Raw genomic sequence first — 16,384 nt, 5'->3', positions numbered from 1 at the left:
CACGTTGTTTTAAAGCGTCGATAATGTAAACCTGATTATTGTCCCGCATTTTCATTATTTTTGTATGCTGTAAAATTTTTTTAAAAATAGTAGTTTATTTGAAGCTTATTCTTAAGCTTATTATAATTTAATATTATCATCCTAACTTTTTTACCATTTAAAAATGGTAAAAAAGTTAGGATGATAATATTAAATTAAATTACAGTTACATCGTGTTACATATGGGGGTGATTAAAACTGTGACGCACTGGAGGTACCTGTATTTAATTCAATGTAAATTGTGGGTAATTAAAGAAAAGATTAAAGAAAAACTGCTACTACATTTAGTTCACTGATCAGGACGGATGAACAACGAACAAAGTGTGCTGTTCTCTTTTGTCAAATCCCAAGTAGCTCGTCTGATTCACCTTTTTATTAATTTGTGTTATATATTATTCTATGTTATTATAACCATTATACTTTATTATCTTAGCTAGAACGATCTCTTTATTTTTTTGTCCGTTGGATCTATTTTATGGTAACAGATTAAGCAAGAGCTTTGGCATTTTGACATTTACATTTGTAAAGGAACAAAATAAAAATGTATCTTATAAAAATGAATATCCAATAAATAAATGATCACAAAATGAATGAAATTTATCTACTGATTATGAATATCGTAAAAATCAAGTATATCAGTGAAATAAGATTAAAATTACAAAGACCCTGGTTGCTATGGATTGATATTCATTTATTTCGTAGACAGCAATTCTAATTGTTCATGTCATGTGTATTAAAATGCATTTCACATCTACACACGCGGATTATCAATGCATTTAAACACTCTGCAATTGTAAACATGAGAATCTAAGATTAGGTATTTAGGTTTCACTCACCTTTGTCAAATCAAGGATAAATAATCGACAATTAACAGTATTTTACTTACATTAAAAATATTTCTACAAAATTTTAACATGAAAAAAAAAATTAGTTGAAGTGTCAAAGAAAATTACACTCAAAAACAAAGACGCAAACATTTCACAAATTCCTGATTAAAGGAAAATTATACAGGTGGCCCTTTTTTAAATCTTTCAGTCAAAGCAACGATGTTTTGTTGGCTAGATGTGAATTGCAAAAGACAAACAAAAACACAATGCACAATAAACATAAACAAAGCACATAACATCAAATGCAGCTCTAGTTCAGAAACCAAAGAGAAATAGGTGATAGACATGTTAATGTTAAAACGAAGTGGTGTCATGCTATGGCACCATGTAGTGAGAAACAGTCGTTTGGGGCCAATGCGTGTATGTATATATATATAGGATTAAGGGTGGTGGTGTTTGATCAACACTGCTGGGGAGCCATGATGTAATATACTGTTTTGTTTTTAAATCCCCGAAACAGTGTTTCATGGTAAACAACTGATGATCCCTTGAAAAATAAATTATTGGTACTATAGTAAATTCGAGAGCGAGTTGATGCAGTGATTGCAGGTGACTTACTGACTAGATGGTTTTCTAACGAATGATAAAAAAATATTTTTTTGTATAATTTTAAAGGTTAAAAACTTCAAAGACTATATATATGTTAAGTTTTTGGGAAAGAATTTCAGCAAAGTGCTCGATTATAAAGAAAAAAAATTCAATATAAGAGCTTAATATTTAAAACTGCAATAAAAAAGAAAAGATTGACGTAAACAATATGGCTGACGAGAGCTTAACATTATTTACCATTAACTGGTCCCCCGTATGTTAGGCTTGAAACTGACAGTACTAATGTTTTTCTGACCTTTTGTACAGTTTTAAATATATATATATATTTAGAGAGAGAGAGAGAGAGAGGTGTTTAATTAATAAAGGCATATATTGATTGGTTCTTATTAATGTTACGTCAGTAGACAAAAGCAATGATTTCATCTTCAAGTCCGAATTTTCCTAAAACACGTCTCACATCTGCATTGAACACTTCAAAATCCTTTCTTCAACTTTGTTTCTAAAAGTCATTAAAAAAGGTCGCACAAGTTTTGGCATAAAAATTAGTATACTCTGCCCTATACCCTTGTATTTTTTTGGTATTTTTTTGATGTAATGTATTTTTCAAACATCATATTTCATTCAATTAGAGAAACGGGTGTAAATGCTACATGGTGAGGAGAAATTAGAGTAAAGGAGAAGCCGGCCATGGTTTTGGTTCATCTTTTTCTAGTATTGGGATTAATAACAAGATTCGTTTGTATACACTTTCCTCTTTGCCAATTAGTACATGAGACCGAATCATATGATTTTAACTGTAACATCTCTTACGTTTACAAGAATTAGCATTTTCCAAACTTACGTTTTCCTTATTTGGAAATTTTTTGTAAAAAAAAAAACAACAAAAAAAAAAACTGATGCAGACAAGGAATTATGTTGTATTTTTCCCTGTTCTTTGTTATAATGACTAGAGAAAACAGTAGTGTTCTTACTATAGAGATTGCATTAAAGTGACTTTATTTCTGTAGTGTTTGTTTATTTTTTCACAATTTGCTTTTTTCAACCACCATTAGAAATGATAGGTCATCTAGACATCACCATCACCAGATTAGAATCAAATCTTGCTGCATCGTGGAATTCGATTGGTGAGTGACTTTATATTCACCATATGTATGACTAATTTGAGTTCTGAGAACAAGAGTATTAACATATTTTGTAGGAATATTAGTGTTTGTCTCTTGTGTGTTTGCAAATGCGATTTTCTATTGAAAAGAGGAAACATACTTCATAAGAATAAAATCTATGTTTAAATATGAATTCACATGAAATCAGGTACATTCTACAGTAAACAATTTTATTTTACACTTATTTTCATTTTACTTCATTCTTAGATATCAATCAGGCATTGGGCGAACATTTGTTCAATAAAGATTCTTCTCTGAATCTCAAACGTTGAGTTAATAAATGAGGGAGGAACATTAATTTTTCCTGAATAACTAGTTAAATCTGTTAAAATACATCATTCCTTTGGTCTTTTGATCCTAAATAACTCGTTAACTCTGTTAAAATACATCTTTTTTTTTTCATCTTACCGGATTTTAGGACAAGGATTCATCTGGTCTGGTGGACTATCCACTTAAGTGCTGTTGTAGATTTACCGAAAACACTTAAAATCTGCATAAGTGTTTAATTTTACTTAAGGCAAAGTTCTCAGAAATCAAGCCCTCTCCACTTCTTGGGGATGACACTTCATCTCCATATGCGATACATAGAATATAGAATAATCCATTAAACTTCTCTGTTGCCGTATTAATGGTAACTGAGTTAGTAAAGAAGTTTAGAACATAATTTTCCTCTCACCAACGTGACCATTTAAATATGTTATATTCAAGTGGTCTCTTGATATTATTGGATTCCAGGGCACAAATTCATCAAGTCTGGTTGTGCTGTAAAAACCAGTGTGGGTAAGGCATACCAAGGAGATCTTATTTGAGCTGCTAATACTCTGTAGTTTTAAATATTTGGTCAAGGATTACTTCAAGAGAAAAGTCGGCTGGTTGTCCTGACAAATCCCCATTTTAGACACTCAAGGAGATTGTCTAGTAAGAATTCAAATGCTCTTCTAGGCATTCAAGTTCTCAGTTCTTTTTAAATTTCAGTTAGATTTAAGAGATGAAGAACTCCCTACTAAAACTTAATTTCATTTTGATTTCGATTTATTATCTTTTAAGGGTAGAAATTGCTCCCTTTATGGTTGCTGACATTATTTTCTTACATATTTATCTTTCAGGAATTGTTTCCAAGTATTTAAGGTTTTTTTCTTTTTCTTTACTTCAGTTAGTTTTAAAAGATCAAGGGGCTTCTAGAACTAACACTTTATTTTATTACGATTTCAATTTATGTCCAAGGGATCTTTAAAAGACAGACATTAGTCCCTTTATAGTTGCCAACTGTATTTTGTTCCAGATTGGTCTTCCGGAGATTGTTTTCAAGTATCTCTTAAGATTTTTTTAGGCCAGTTGTTCCTAACACAACTGGAAAATGTTCATTTCTTTCAGGGACCATGTCGTTTTCAAATCGTTTTTAAGTCCTGTTATCTTTTCCCGTTCAGCTCTTTAAGGCCATAGTCATTTGGAATGGTGACATAAACAATGAGCGTGATTCTTTCGGGCTTGTTCCATATTACAATGTCTGTCTTAATGGGCTTTTTTCTTTTTTTTTAAATTTTTCTTTTGAAGATTGTAATGCTAGGTATGGGGCAACCAAACCAGCTGCCAACATTGCCCTGTTTTTTATTTTACTGAAACCAACCGAGAGCTCTTTTTAGTATCCTTGTTGTTCCCTTAAGTGCAATTGTCTGGATCTCTTTCGCACTTGGTTCACCAGGAATATTAGTTAGGTAGGACTTCAGGTTCTTCATAAGCCCTGTGATATGATTGATATCTCTTTAAGATTCCAGTTTCTTTTCATATCATACATGAGACCTTGATATTTGGTCTGTTTCTCTCTTTCAGCTCTGTTCAGACCTCCATAGTGTGTGTTCGCATGTGTGCCTTTAAATTTCCTTTTGTAGTAAAAGATGAGTCACACACTTGACATGAATATGGCTTTTCACCACTGTGTTTTCGAATATGCACAATTAAGTTTGATTTCTGACTAAAAGAAGATCCACATTGTTTACATAAATATGGTTTTTCCCCAGTGTGTGTTCTTATATGTTTTGTAAGGTTCGACTCATTTACACAGGAATAGTTGCATATTTCACAGGAATATCGATTAAGTTGATTGTGGCTTCGCACATGTTGTGCCAAATTCGACTTAAGGGTAAAAGAAATGTCACAAATTGTGCAATAATATGGTTTCTCTCTCGTGTGTGTTCGCATATGTACAAATAAATTTGATTTAATGGTAAAAGAAGAGCCACACACCTCACAAGAATATGGTTTCTCCCCCGTGTGTGTTCGCACATGTACGACTAAACTTGGTTTCTGTGAAGTAGCATATCCGCACACGTCACAAGAATATGGCTTTTCTCCTGTATGAGTTCGCATATGTATATTTAAATATGATTTCATGTTAAAAGAAGAGCCGCACACATTACAAGAATATGGCTTTTCTCCTGTGTGTGTTCGCATATGTATGAGTAAATTGGATTTCATAGTAAAAGAAGACTCGCATACTTTACAACAATATCGCTTTTCTCTACCGTGTTTTCGAAAATGCACAAGTAAATTTGATTTTTGACTAAAAGAAGAACCGCACTTTTTACAAGAATACGGTTTCTCTCCGGTATGCATTCTCATATGTTTCACAAGATTTGATTCACTTACAGAGGAATAGTCGCATTTTTCACAGAAATACGAACTAGTTTTTGTCTGGCTTTGCATCTGTTGCTCACAACATGAAATAAGAGTAAAAGAAGAATCAGAGGCTTTGAAAAGATTCACATACTCTGTAGTCTGATTTTTCATTGCTCATTTCTCTTAATTTTTTGAAAATTCTCAATGCAATTTGTTATTAAACTATTACTTATTTGACAAAGGGATTTCTTGTGCTTTTAAAGCTGAAAATTTAATAATAAATCTGTGCATTATTAAATATAGTTTATGCTCATAAAATATTCAACTAATGTAATTTTTCTCGATTCTGACCTAAAGTTTTAAAGTTGACAAAGTATATTTTAGGAATAATTAACAGATCCTTGCATGTGACATCGGTTTTTCTCCTGTGCCAGTTGGTAAAGATTGTTGATAATCATGATGCAAATCAATTAAAAAGTGTATAATTTAATATGGCCGTGTTTCAAATGACATTATGAACATCCTGAAATGCCACAACATTATTTCTGAGGGATGACTGATGTATTTTTTACAGATGATCAATTGGGAAAAAATGATTCATTTAAATCTGTCAAAACACTTTCAAGGACATCTGGAAATAAAAAAAATAATTTTTATTAATTTAATCTTCAATATGTATATATGAACATTTAACTTATGGAACAAAAGTATTGAGAATTAAACAACACAAATACTACATTAGTTTCTAACGAAATCAGATGCGTCTTGACTAAATACACAACAACAATCAAACATTTTGTATGTAACTAAAGTCTTTTGTACGGCTTGTTTAGAATAAATTTTCTTGGAATATAATGGGTTGGATTGTTGCCTGTAGCAGAGTAGTCTTCATCGAAAGTGCAATCAGAAGTTCAGAAAGGTAGTACTTAATGCTAATTTTGTGCTTAGTTTTACTAGATACTTCCTTGTACTGATGGTTGATATGCTGAACTTCATCTGAAAAACATAGATTTGCTTTTGGTAGATTTCAAGCGGAACAGATATTTTTGGACAATGTGATTGGCAATTCAATGAGATGGTTCTGGAGGTTCGTCATATTAGCTACTTGCCAGCGTTCATTGCTGATACGTTGGAGATTTCTTCTAAAAAATTAGAACACTGTTGGAGGATATCAAGTGGAACAGATGTTCTCTAATTGGACAATTTCAATACAGAAATATAGCAGGAATTCTTGAAATTAATCTAATGCAACTTTTATGGTTGTTTGCTGTTGATATTTTGTTTGTCTTATCCTCAATTGTATGAGTGTGTGACTTATAATGCTGATTCTCCTTGTCAGACAGCAAGCAAAATCTGAAAACCTTACCCTCATCTAATACGGCATAATCACATTGACACAATGGTTCCCACTGGATCATCAAAGTTAAGCAATGTTAAACCTTGTCAGTACTAAATGGGTGACACTTTGGTACTTCCAATTGCTGTGTGTGCTCTCCGCTTATCTTGGCATTGTTTCTAGTCGTCCTGGACTTCTCCTTGTCACTGGACTCGAACAGTGATGATTCAGGAGCAGTGTGGTTGGTGATTGTGCAACCCTTTCACAATTCCATGTGCAGCTGCCCTTACAGGGGTTATCCTTTGTCTTTGTTTTTCAAAAAATATTTTTTTGGTTTCAAAGGAATCTATTTTGTTTAACTCATTTTTGCTTTATCCTAGGAACAGATCACAACCAGAAGTTCCAGAAACCTTATACCCTCAATGTTAAAAATATATCAAAAGAATATCTTGAGATTCAGCTAAACTGAGCCAGATCAATTAATTCATTTGTATGTGCTGGATAGTCAGGAGACTGGAAAAAGGAAACTGCAAAAATTAGACTGGAAAAAGGAGACTGGAAAAAGGAGACCGGAAAAAGGAAACTGGAAAAAGGAAACTGGAAAAAGGAGACCGGAAAAAGGAAACTGCAAAAATTAGACTGGAAAAAGGAGACCGGAAAAAGATCGACAAAAGGAGACCAGAAATAGGAGACTGGAAAAAGAAGACCGGAAATAGGAGGCTGAGAACAGGAGACTGCCAAGAGTACAATAGGGTGTTCACACAGGAGAAGCAGGAGGGTATCATTGTGAAAAAAAGATCTGGAGATTATAACTGGAAACTCGATGCATTTTTGAAGTGGATGAAAAAGAAACTACTAAGATAAGGACAGCTCCCTTTTCACTTCACAAAACTGTTTACTCTGGTGTGATCATGAAAGAATATATGTTAGACTTTTTATGTTATTGCAGTGTGACCATGAAAGAATATGTTAGACCTTTTATGTTATTGCAGTGTGACCATGAAAGAATATATGTTAGACTTTTTATGTTATTGCAGTGTGACCATGAAAGAATATATGTTAGACTTTTTATGTTATTGCAGTGTGACCATGAAAGAATATATGTTAGACTTTTTATGTTATTGCAGTGTGACCATGAAAGAATATATGTTAGACTTTTTATGTTATTGCAGTGTGACCATGAAAGAATATATGTTAGACTTTTTATGTTATTGTAGTGTGACCATGAAAGAATATATGTTAGAATTTTTATGTTATTGCAGTGTGACCATGAAAGAATATATGTTAGACTTTTTATGTTATTGCAGTGTGACCATGAAAGAATATATGTTAGACTTTTTATGTTATTGCAGAAAAACGATTTTGTCTTATTAGCAGACATCAAAAAGTAATTATTCAGGTTTACTATACTATAGAGCCAAACAGGAAGAGTTTTTTTTTTTAAATTATCAGATTCTACTTTGATTTCCTGGTTCATCTCCAGCTGTTTTATACTTAGAAGCATCTTGAAGTGCTGCATATCCCCGTATCACCTGGATGCATGTTGACTAGTGATAGAGGAAAACTTCTTTACAGAGGATCTTGTAGTGATTGAGTGTTATAGTGAACCATGACGACTGCTAAACTAACTTTGTGTCTAGCTCAGACACACAGACACAAAGCAAGCTATATATAGCACACACACAGAGTAAGCTCATCAGGACATGATAAATTGACATGACAAATTGACATGACAAATTGACACATGCATAGTTCCTGTGATATCTAACATCTGACCTAGCCTTCTGTTTCTTCCTTTTTTCTTTTCTCGTCTGGACACTATGATGAACAGACGTATTGCCACATGGCTCTGTGATCACCAACCCAGAACACATGCATGCATTCTTGAGGTGAGAGGATGATTCCATCATGAACAATATCTGTAATCACGAACATTCAATCATTACTTAAATACAACAATACTAACAAACTTTTTGAAGACTCAGTGCACACACATTTATACATGACGAACCTATAGATGTGTACACCACATAGATGTTCTTATTTTATACTCTGTTGGTAAATAAATGTCTTGTATACATTGTATGTCGGTATTCTATCCAATTAATTAAGGTCGGAGTTTTGAACATGCTTTTATCTTCTCCACAGATCGGAAACCCTGATCTCAACACTCTGGCTTGACGAAGCTTGCAGTACTGTTTCCACGAGTCTGGAAGCATTTAAAGGAGGACAGATTTCTGGACCTGTTGTGTAATTCCAATTGAGTTTTATGAATGATATTAGAAGTGATAGTATGTTGAGTGGTCATTATGGTAGATGGGAAATATTCAGTTAATATCCTCTCTTAGATGTTATGTGAATGCATATACGAAAAGACAGATCCTTCAAGGGTTGGACAGGAAGTCTACTCCTTTGTTACTATCTAGTGGTCTGTCAATTCTTAGTGACCGTTCATGGCAGTGAAAAACTGTTTGTCTTTGTCTCCTGGGAGAAATATCAAGCAAAATCCGGACCCAGCAAGATTCAGTGGAAACAATTCTTTTCTTTTCTGATTGGTGTAAGGTAGCTTTCAAACATAACATATGACCTTAAACTATATCCGATGGTGAGGCCTCAGCGTGCAGGCTTTGGGGAGTGTGAAGCCACCCTTTAATTGCCATTGCTCCCAGGTCCACTTTGACCCGGAGTGGTAATACCTGTTAGGGTCCCAACTATTAGTTAACTAGAAACTGACTTGGAAAAAAAACAAATATAGTCTATTAAAAATTTTTCTTCAAAATAACTGGATTTGGCATTAAATAACCTGAAAAGGGTTGATATGCCGTAAAACAAAAACAATCAACCAACAAATATAACATCACTGCCTTGAAATCGTGCTTCGACAAGATTATTTCTAGGAGAAAAATGAATTTTCTATCTTATTTAAAAGGACGTGAACAACCAACTCTTATTTAGAAATTCTTTGAAAAGCAACTGAGAGTTATCACCCAGGACATGTTTCTAAGACCCAATAAAAATATGGCTCATTAAATCAAGGGATAATGGAACTAATGATAACAATAACCTTGGTTTCTATAAGCCATACACAAATCAGACAATGGAACTTTGAAAGCAATGATTCTGAATGTTTCAGGATCTTCCTCGACACTAGTGCACAAGTACATGTATTTGGTGACTTTTATGCCTACCACAAAAACTGGCTTGGATTCTCTACTCACACAGATGCAGCGGGCAGCACAACCCATAGCTTCGCTATATCTCACTCCCTATCACAAATTGTTACGTTTCCAACCCGTTTCCCTGACCAGGAAGAACAAGACGCATCACTTCTAGATCTGTTTTTGACCACAGTTCCTGATGATTGTATAACAAATGCCGACAGCCCACTTGGGAACGCTGATCATGCAGTGGTAATGGTTGAAATCGCCCTAAATTCTAGAGCCAAAACTGAAGAGTCAGTGCTCAAAACAACGAGATATTTTAAAAAGGCTGACTGTGAAGCCATCAGAGATCTTATCAGAGATGCCCCATGGGGAAATATTTTTTCTCTTCCTGCTGAACAGAGTGCAAACGAGACCACTGAATGGTTCAAACCTGCAATCGAAGTGCATGTTCCCATGCGGAAATTTTATAGCAAGCCCACTCTCTCCAATGGTTTACTTTGACTTGCGCAACTGCCATTGCTCAAAGGTAGCATGCATACCGCAGATTTAACCAACATAAGTTCAGTTCAAACAGACAGAAGTACATAGAAGCTAGAAGTAATGTTAAGAAAGAAATAGCGACAGCTAAGAGAGAATTTATGGAAACCACTAAAAAACGCATCGAAGCACAAAAACTAGGAACTTGTGACTTCTGGAAAATATACAACAGTGTAGTAAATAATGAGCAATCAACAATTCCCCCACTAACCAAAAATCATGAGGTTGTTTGCTCAGCAACCGAGAAGGCTAACATGCTTGCTAGTCGGTTTGCCTCAAACTCCACACTGGACCCTCTCAACCACCCCCTACCTGGATTTCCTATGCGGACAGACGCCATGCTAGACGATCTGAAAATCACCCCTGCTCGGGTGCATGCTATCATAAAAAACTTTGACACTTCAAAAGCATGTGGACCCGATCTCATCCCAGCTGTGCTATTAAAAAAGTGCTCAGCCGAAGTAGCTTCAGTTTTCTCCAAACTCTACAACAAATGCCTTAATGAATCTTGCTTTCCGGGCTGTTTCAATCCAGGTTGTCCTCGACGGTCGTACATCTAAACAATATGATATAAATGCGGGAGTGCCCCAGGGGTCTATCTTTGGACCTCTACTGTTCCTGATATTCATAAATGACCTCCCTGACAAAATTGCCTCTGAGATGGGTATATATGTTGATGACACCACACTCTATAACAGGCACGACAGGAAAACAAATGAACACATATCTAAAGAAATGGCAGAAACACTAGAGGATGACCTCCAATCTGTAGTGGAATGGGGACAAAAATGGATGGTCACGTTCAATGCTGCCAAGACTAAACTAGTTTCATTCAATAATTACAAGAAACCTTCTCTACCACCTATAGCAATGGCCAACGACTCTTTATCTGAGAGTACATCTTTCAAACTCCTTGACCTAACGTTCACAGGAAACATGAGTTGGAACAATTACATTGAAGGCATTGCCAGGGCTGCTGCAAGGAAGGTGGGCTTTCTCTACCGTTCTAGAAGACTACTAACACCCGAAAATATCCTGTACCTCTATAATGCCACAAATCGCCCATGTATGGAGTATTGCTGTCATATTTGGGCTGGTGCATCTGCTACTAGTCTCTCGCTCCTTGACAAGGTTCAAAAGAGAGTCGCAAATCTGATAGGCCCTGAACTGGCATCTAAGCTTCAGCCTCTGTCCCATCGACAAAATGTTGCATCCCTCTGCCTGTTCTACAAGTATTTTAATGGTGAATGCTCTGACGAACTGCAAGCACTTGTGCCCCCACGACGTGAACGCCCTCGACAAACCTGATAGGCTGCTAAATCCCACCCCCACACTATAGAGATCCCTAGATGTAAAAGATCTTTCTACTCCAGTAGTTTCTTCCCCAGAACTGCTAAACTTTGGAATTCCAGTCCAGATCCCTGCTTCACCAACTGTACTGACGTGCAATGTGAACCAACATCTTGCTGCCCAAATCCCTATATCGTACCCCAGTAGTTGTTGCCCCTGATAGTAGCCCCCTACACCAAAGTGGTAATGTGCCTTGTTTGGGGTGAAAAGTAATAAAATAAAAGAATAAAAAAAACTGTCTTATAAAGAGTACCTTCTTTATCTTGAGCTCCTGGATACTATTCCAGAACTTCATCCAAAAGAATGAAATAATTATAGTCAGCAGCCCTATAAAACCCCTACCCTACTATATTTCCAGGGACAAGATCAAGTGGGTCAATCGGCTTGTGTAAAACATGAAGATGGTCATGTGAAGCGTCACTCCCTAAAGCATTTCTAATGGAGTGAGATTATTCGATCTTGTGGTATATCTAAGGAGTGTGTGACTTATACTGCTGATTCTCCTTGTTAGACAGCAAGCAAAATCTGACAGCCTTACCCTCATCTGATATGAATGTATAAAGGCTATAAGAGCCAGATACATTCAAGGATGGAGTACTGTTGCCACATCTGGGCAAGAGCTGCTAGAAAGGACTTGTCCTGCCTTGATAGAGTTCAAAATAGACTTTGTAGACTAGTAGGGGATGCCTTTTTTCTTTTCTCTGCAACATATTTCTCACAGAAGAGATCTTGCGAGTCTTTCTCTGCTTTATCGTTATTTTCATGGCAAGTGCCCGTCTGAGCTCCAATCTATGGTTCTCTCCTCGCTCAACTTTCAGGAGAAACACTCATCTAGCTAAAAACACTATCAATAATCCCCTCCCCCTACTCTTTATCTGTGCCTAAACCTAAACGTAGATTCCATGAACAAAGTTTCTTTCTTTTTCCATGCCTGTGGAACTGTCTTCCATTTGCCTGCTTTCTTGCTGACTACAATATGGTCATCTTCAAGTCCAACATAAACAAGTTCTGGATGAGCTCTTCCACTTAAGTTAACAAATTTACCAAATTTCCATTACTAACGATTACTATATTGTCCAATTGACTACTGTACACTCTTCAACCATTATCCTCGAGTGGCCTCTGGGCCTATGTAGAAAGAAAAATGGGATAATCACAGTGACACAATGGTTCCCACTGCATCGCCGAAATTATGCAACATTATACTTGGTCAGTACTAAATGGGTGATAATTTGGAACTTCCAGTTGTTGTATGTGCTCTCTGCTTATCTCGGCATTGTTTCCAGTCGTCCTGGACTTCTTTTTTGCCACTGGACTCAAGCAGTGCCGATTCAGGAGAGGTGTGGGTGGGATTGTGCAACACTTACCTCACAATTCCATGAGCAGCTGCCCTTTGTCTTTCAAGACCAATGGAAGCGTTGTATCCTTGTCTAAGAAAAGAGTCGATGCAGTTTGTATTGCACTCTACTTGTAATACACCTCAAGGGAGCCAGGCTATGATATGCATCAATTCATGTGAGAAGTTTGGAGTTTGAGTTTTTGGCATTCAAATAGTTTCATCTAGAAGACAGAAGACGTGTTACTACAATTGGTCAATTCAAACTAAGAAATATGAGGGTATTGTGAACTAGTGTTACCTATGGGTGTCCACTGAATGAGGCTTAGCAGTTGTCTGCCCCCACCCCGCCAGCTTACAGAGAAAAATAGAAACAGTGATTGATATACCAAAGTGCAGTTGCCAACAACTGAGGATGTTCTCAACATAAATGGCAAAAACATCTAATATCAGTAGTAGAAGGTGTTCACACGCCATAAAAGCCTTCCTTCTACTGCACAACTATCCAAGTTGACAATTACAAGACGTAACAAGCACGTTTTGAAAGAAGGTTCTTTTTTGTTTTTGTTTTTTAGTTTCTTTATAACTTAAACCTTGTATTAGCTCCGCTGTTGGCCACCTTCAAATCATCTATTGTTTTTGACATTAGTTCTAAGATCAAACTGAATCCATCTCCTTAAAAGTGAAATAAGTTCTTTTCTTGCCATTCCCAGGTATGTTATATTATACACATAGATTTGAAAAAGTTGTCAAAAAACAAATATATAACAAATAAATGTTATCAAAGGCAAGATAAGTTACTTTTCTACCTAACTAGATGATTTTTTAGTGTTTTTATTTATTGTAACATGTTTATTCAGCCCCCAAAAACATACAGTGTTTACTGATGCATTGGAAAATTTAGAATGGTGCAGGACTCTCTGCTGAACACGGTAAGTTTGGGAAAATGAGTTAAAAATAAAAAATATACAAAATATTTTCAGAAACTCGTTCAATATATGTTACCATGACATGGGCTGACATATATTCGGTGGTTTTTTAACAGTATTTTGTATAGTTTTTTATTTTTAACTCATTTTCTCAAACTTACTGTGTTCAACAGAGAGTCTGGCGCCATTTCAAATTTTCCAATACATTGCTAAACACTGTATGTTTTTAAGGCTGAATAAACATGTTACATTAAATAAAAACACTAAAAAAATAAATAAGTAATTATCGAGATATAAAAAGTTGTTTTATGCATTGTATTCTTTGGCGATCATCTTTGTTACGCGCGTAAATTTGTTTTTGGCGCGCGCACGCGCGTAACAAAGATGGCCGCTAAAGAATACAATGCATAATACAACTTTTTATATCTCGATAACTACTTATTTCTGCAAAATTTCAATGCGATTTCCGTATTCAGCATAGTCGAAAACCACTAAAAGTCGTCATATAAAAGAAAATTGTGAAGGTGAGTGGACCTAATCTAAAAATTTACCGATATCTATTCTAAAAATGATTTATTGATGTATAAATATTTAAACTATAATTAAAATGCGGCATTTTCAATTATATAGAAAACAAGAAGGGGGGGTATTTGTTTACATCTAAAAATTCAGAAACGAAAGTGTTTCATTTATCAACATGAAAGGAAGATTAATGGTTCGGTTGCGACTTTGTCGTAAAAAATATAAAAAGCGGTTATCTTTCAGCTGCAAGGTTCCTTGTTTACTTGCGATTGTAACGATGTAAGATTCCGTTGTACGGAAGACCAAATCGGCCATAATTTAAATATTTAAATTGATATACTGTTTAAATGATAATATACGTCTACGATGTTTTTATTGGCGCTTCTTTTCTTCGTATTTTTTAATAACATTTTTTTGCACCATTTACAAGTTTTTTTTTACAAATACTTTTTTTAATACTGTAATAGTAAAATTATTTCAGTAAAATTCTATATTGGATACGTTTTTTTATGAAGTTTAAGTAAAAAAAATTCACTTTTTTATTATTAAAAATACATTTCATGAAAACACTCATTATAAAATGTTCACGTTGTTTAATTAAAAGTTCTTAATTATAATCTAATAGTTTTATAATTTTGTTATTTTGTTACAAATTTCTAATAAAGATTATTTTAATTTTAACGGTAATTTGGTTTTCATTATAAACTCCGTCATGTTAAAGGCTTGAAAATCACTTTAAATAGTAAATCAATTTTAATATTTAAAAAAAAAAAAAAGAGAAATCAACAGGAAAAAAAATCTCGTGTGAAAACATTACGAGATACTTTTTCCGTATAATTAATAAATGTATCTTTATTTTACTATTACAGTATTAAAAAAAATTGGGTTTGTATTACTGTACACATAGATTCGAAAAAGTTGTCAAAAAACAAATATAGAACAACTAAATGTTATCAAAAGCAAGATAAGTTACTTTTCTACCTAACTGGATATATTTTTTTGTGTTTTTATTCAGTGTAACATGTTTATTCAGCTCGAAAAACATGCAGTGTTTACCGATGTATTGGAAAATTCAAAATGGCAGCCGACTCTCTCTCGGAGAGGGTACGTTTGGGAAAAGGTATTATAAATAATAAACTAGACAAAATACTGTTAGAAATTCGCTCAATATATGTTACCGTAACATAAGTTGACATATATTCGGTTGTTTTCTAACAGTATTTTGTCTAGTTTATTATTTATAATACCTTTTCCCAAACGTACCCTCTCCGAGAGAGAGTCTGCTGCCATTTTGAATTTTCCAATACATCGGTAAACACTGCATGTTTTTCGAGCTGAATAAACATGTTACACTGAATAAAAACACAAAAAAATATATCCAGTTAGGTAGAAAAGTAACTTATCTTGCCTTTGATAACATTTATTTGTTCTATATTTGTTTTTTGACAACTTTTTCGAATCTATGTGTACAGTAATACAAACCCAAAACATCATAGACATTTTGGCCGATTTGGTCTTCCGTACAACGGAATCTTACATCGTTAAAACCGCAAGTAAACAATGAACCTTGCATCTGAAAGATAACCTAAAAAGCAATTAAATTCAAGTTAATACTTACATTTCGTTGGACAATCTCCTTTCAATAAAGAAGCAGTATTGAACGAAAAACGCAAATGGCAACCGGAAGAGCAGGTTCGCAAAAAGTGAAGACGATGAAATTTAGATAATCATTTAAAAAAAAAAAATAGAGTGACAATGAGGACTGATAAATCAAGTTTAGTCTCCCTTTGTTTACAAAAGATTTTAAGGGATTACTGAATGCTGCGCCGCGGAGCTGTGGAAAATCAATAAAACCTTCCTTTAAAACAGTTTTATTGTTTTCCCAATAAAATAATACGAGATTTTTATTCGGCGCTTCTACACTATTGGCACGAAATTTCGGAAATCGTAAAACTA

At 34.7% G+C, this 16,384-nt stretch overlaps 1 protein-coding gene across 1 annotated transcript; it reads right to left on the bottom strand.

The window, feature by feature from the left end:
* Positions 1-2,178: 2,178 nt before the first annotated feature.
* Positions 2,179-16,183, bottom strand: LOC145269346 (uncharacterized). The gene is made up of 2 exons (XM_080125047.1): positions 16,047-16,183; positions 2,179-5,885 (listed from the first exon to the last, which is right to left on the bottom strand). The coding sequence occupies exon 2, from the start codon at positions 5,423-5,425 to the stop codon at positions 4,475-4,477; it is 951 nt and encodes a 316-aa protein (XP_079981173.1). The 5' UTR covers positions 5,426-5,885; positions 16,047-16,183; the 3' UTR covers positions 2,179-4,474.
* Between the last annotated feature and the right edge of the window lie 201 nt (positions 16,184-16,384).

The sequence above is a fragment of the Euprymna scolopes genome, chromosome 45 (genome assembly GCF_053919585.1).
Source record: "Euprymna scolopes isolate OS-2025 chromosome 45, ASM5391958v1, whole genome shotgun sequence".
Classification (NCBI taxonomy): domain Eukaryota; kingdom Metazoa; phylum Mollusca; class Cephalopoda; order Sepiida; family Sepiolidae; genus Euprymna; species Euprymna scolopes.
This window is presented reverse-complemented; position numbering and strand designations above follow the sequence as displayed.